This window comes from Cyprinodon variegatus, unplaced genomic scaffold (genome assembly GCF_000732505.1).
Source record: "Cyprinodon variegatus isolate N-32 unplaced genomic scaffold, C_variegatus-1.0 Scaffold405, whole genome shotgun sequence".
Taxonomy (NCBI): Eukaryota; Metazoa; Chordata; class Actinopteri; order Cyprinodontiformes; family Cyprinodontidae; genus Cyprinodon; species Cyprinodon variegatus.
The window spans coordinates 535,872-537,960 of record NW_015150858.1 but is presented as its reverse complement, the minus strand read 5'-3'; the positions used below and the strand labels follow the sequence as shown (position 1 = coordinate 537,960).

Below are 2,089 nucleotides of genomic sequence, written 5' to 3'. Positions count from 1 at the left end.
TATATATATATATATATAATTTTTTAAGAAGCCAATTAGCCAGTTAATTGCATTTACACTAATTTAAATTAGTGTAGTTTTATTTATTCTTTAGAAATTAAATGTTGTCAATGTTTAAGTTGCATATACTAGCAATGTTAAAAATAATGTTATGTTTAATTATTTAGATATATAATTAATATATAGTTTTTTTTATGTTTGTTTTTTTTTTTTTTTTAATCGTATTGCACTCTCAAAAAAAAAATGTAAGGATTTTTAATTTATTTCCCCCCAACTAGACCGTTAAACTGCATGTCAAAATAAATAAATTTAAATAGTATTATTATAGTACCTATCCATTTTGGGGGAAAAGCACTACATAAATATAAATCTTATATGTCATGTCTGCTTAACTGAGAAACAATGGGTTTAATCTCACTTATCCTAAAATGGGAAAAAAGAGCCCGGCCTGAATCTCTGCGTTTCTTACCGACTCCCTGCCGTTGAGCTGCATACCCTTGGCCAGGCGTGACTCCGTCTTCGTCCTCCTCTCCATTTCCTCCATGATTCCTTGGATGTGATCCCCGGAGATCCCGTGGAAAAGCATGGCTCCGGGTCCAGGACACAACGTGCAACTGCTCGCCTCTGTTTTGCAGCTCACAACTTCCATATACCGCACCTCTGCGCTGCGCCCTCTTATCCTCTTTCTCTCTTTTTGTGTTTCTCAGCGCATCCGAGGGGGCTCTATGCACAACACAAAACAGGATAAAAAAGAAAAAACAAAAAAAACAAACCCTGGTGATTCAAATCACCTCCTCGGTTGAAAGCAGAATCAAAACTACAGCATTGGTAGGACAGGAGTTGAGGCGCAGAATTCCTGCTTCCCGTGAATGTCTCTCATCCAGTAAAAGAGGAAAAAAAGTATATAGTCCAAATGATGCGACAAAACGGTGCGGAAGATGTGCTGGAGAGGGACCAGAGGAAGAGGAGGGGGCTACAGTGTGATCATTTGCCAAAAAAAATAATGTCACAAAGTTTTTGGTTTGCTTCTTTTCGTGCAGCAGGGAGGGAGGGGGGTTCCTCGGTGCTTGGAGGTCAGGTTGGGACTGCCTGGATTGGAGAACCGGGTTGTATTTGTGAAGCGCGCAGAGCAGAGCCGGCCCAGTCTGAATAATTTGGTAGGAGGAGTCCTTCTCCCTCTCTCCCTCTCCTCCTTTCTCCCTCTCCTCCTTTCTCTCTCTCTCCCTCTTCCAGCATCACCACTCATTTTCTATTCACCAACAAAGAGCTGTCACTATTTCATCAAAAAAACACCACTTTACCCTCACCTTTTCATTGCATTTACTCCCATTTTTGCAAAACGCTCCACCGAAATCAACTAAACAAAATATAGTTACTGTAAAATATTATATTATTAAATGCCTGTTATTCATGCAAATATTTTTATTCTGGAATTAGGGAAAAAAACTTTTTTTTTAAATGTTAAATAAACCAGTGAATATCCTATTATTAGGGGCTATTTCATTTTACAATAACAATGTTACTAGGCTTAAACCAAACATTTTTATTCCCTGAAAAATGATTAAATCTTTCTGTGGGTTCCTGCTGAACAGCTGGGGCGGGGCAGTGATCAGTGACAGCCTACAAGGCGGGGACAGATCGCATTAAACAACCTTGAAAGAATAGGATTAAAATAGTGCGCATAATGAGGATTTTGTCTTTGAATAAAAAGCATATCGCGCGTTTTCTGCAATGGAATAAAGACTAACTGAGCAAAGTCAGCTCCCAGTTTCTATTTCATGCTTTTTTTTTTTTTTTAGGTAAATAACATTTTATCTCTCCACAAAGTGTCTATACTGTAAACATTAACGCGTGCATATACCTGTAAACATTATGCAAACCAAATTTCACTTTCTCTGCCATTAAACGCGGAAATCTGTTTTTGTTTTTAGTACAAATTAAGGTTTTATCAGTATGTTTTAAATCCAGAATGAGGTAAAAACATTTCTTCCCTGCAGGAATGGAAAGACTACATATTTTTTTCTTTTGGTTCTATTTTCTGCACAGGTTCCATGGAATTTCATTAAATATTACATTTCATACAAGTCAC

At 37.4% G+C, this 2,089-nt stretch overlaps 1 protein-coding gene across 1 annotated transcript in view; it reads right to left on the bottom strand.

Moving 5' to 3' along the window:
- Positions 1-664, bottom strand: part of lhx9 (LIM homeobox 9) — a 7,408-nt gene extending 6,744 nt beyond the window's left edge. The window contains 1 exon segment of the mRNA XM_015387876.1: positions 470-664. Within this exon segment, the coding sequence (XP_015243362.1) occupies positions 470-649 (180 nt within the window). The 5' untranslated portion in view covers positions 650-664.
- Positions 665-2,089: the final 1,425 nt, after the last annotated feature.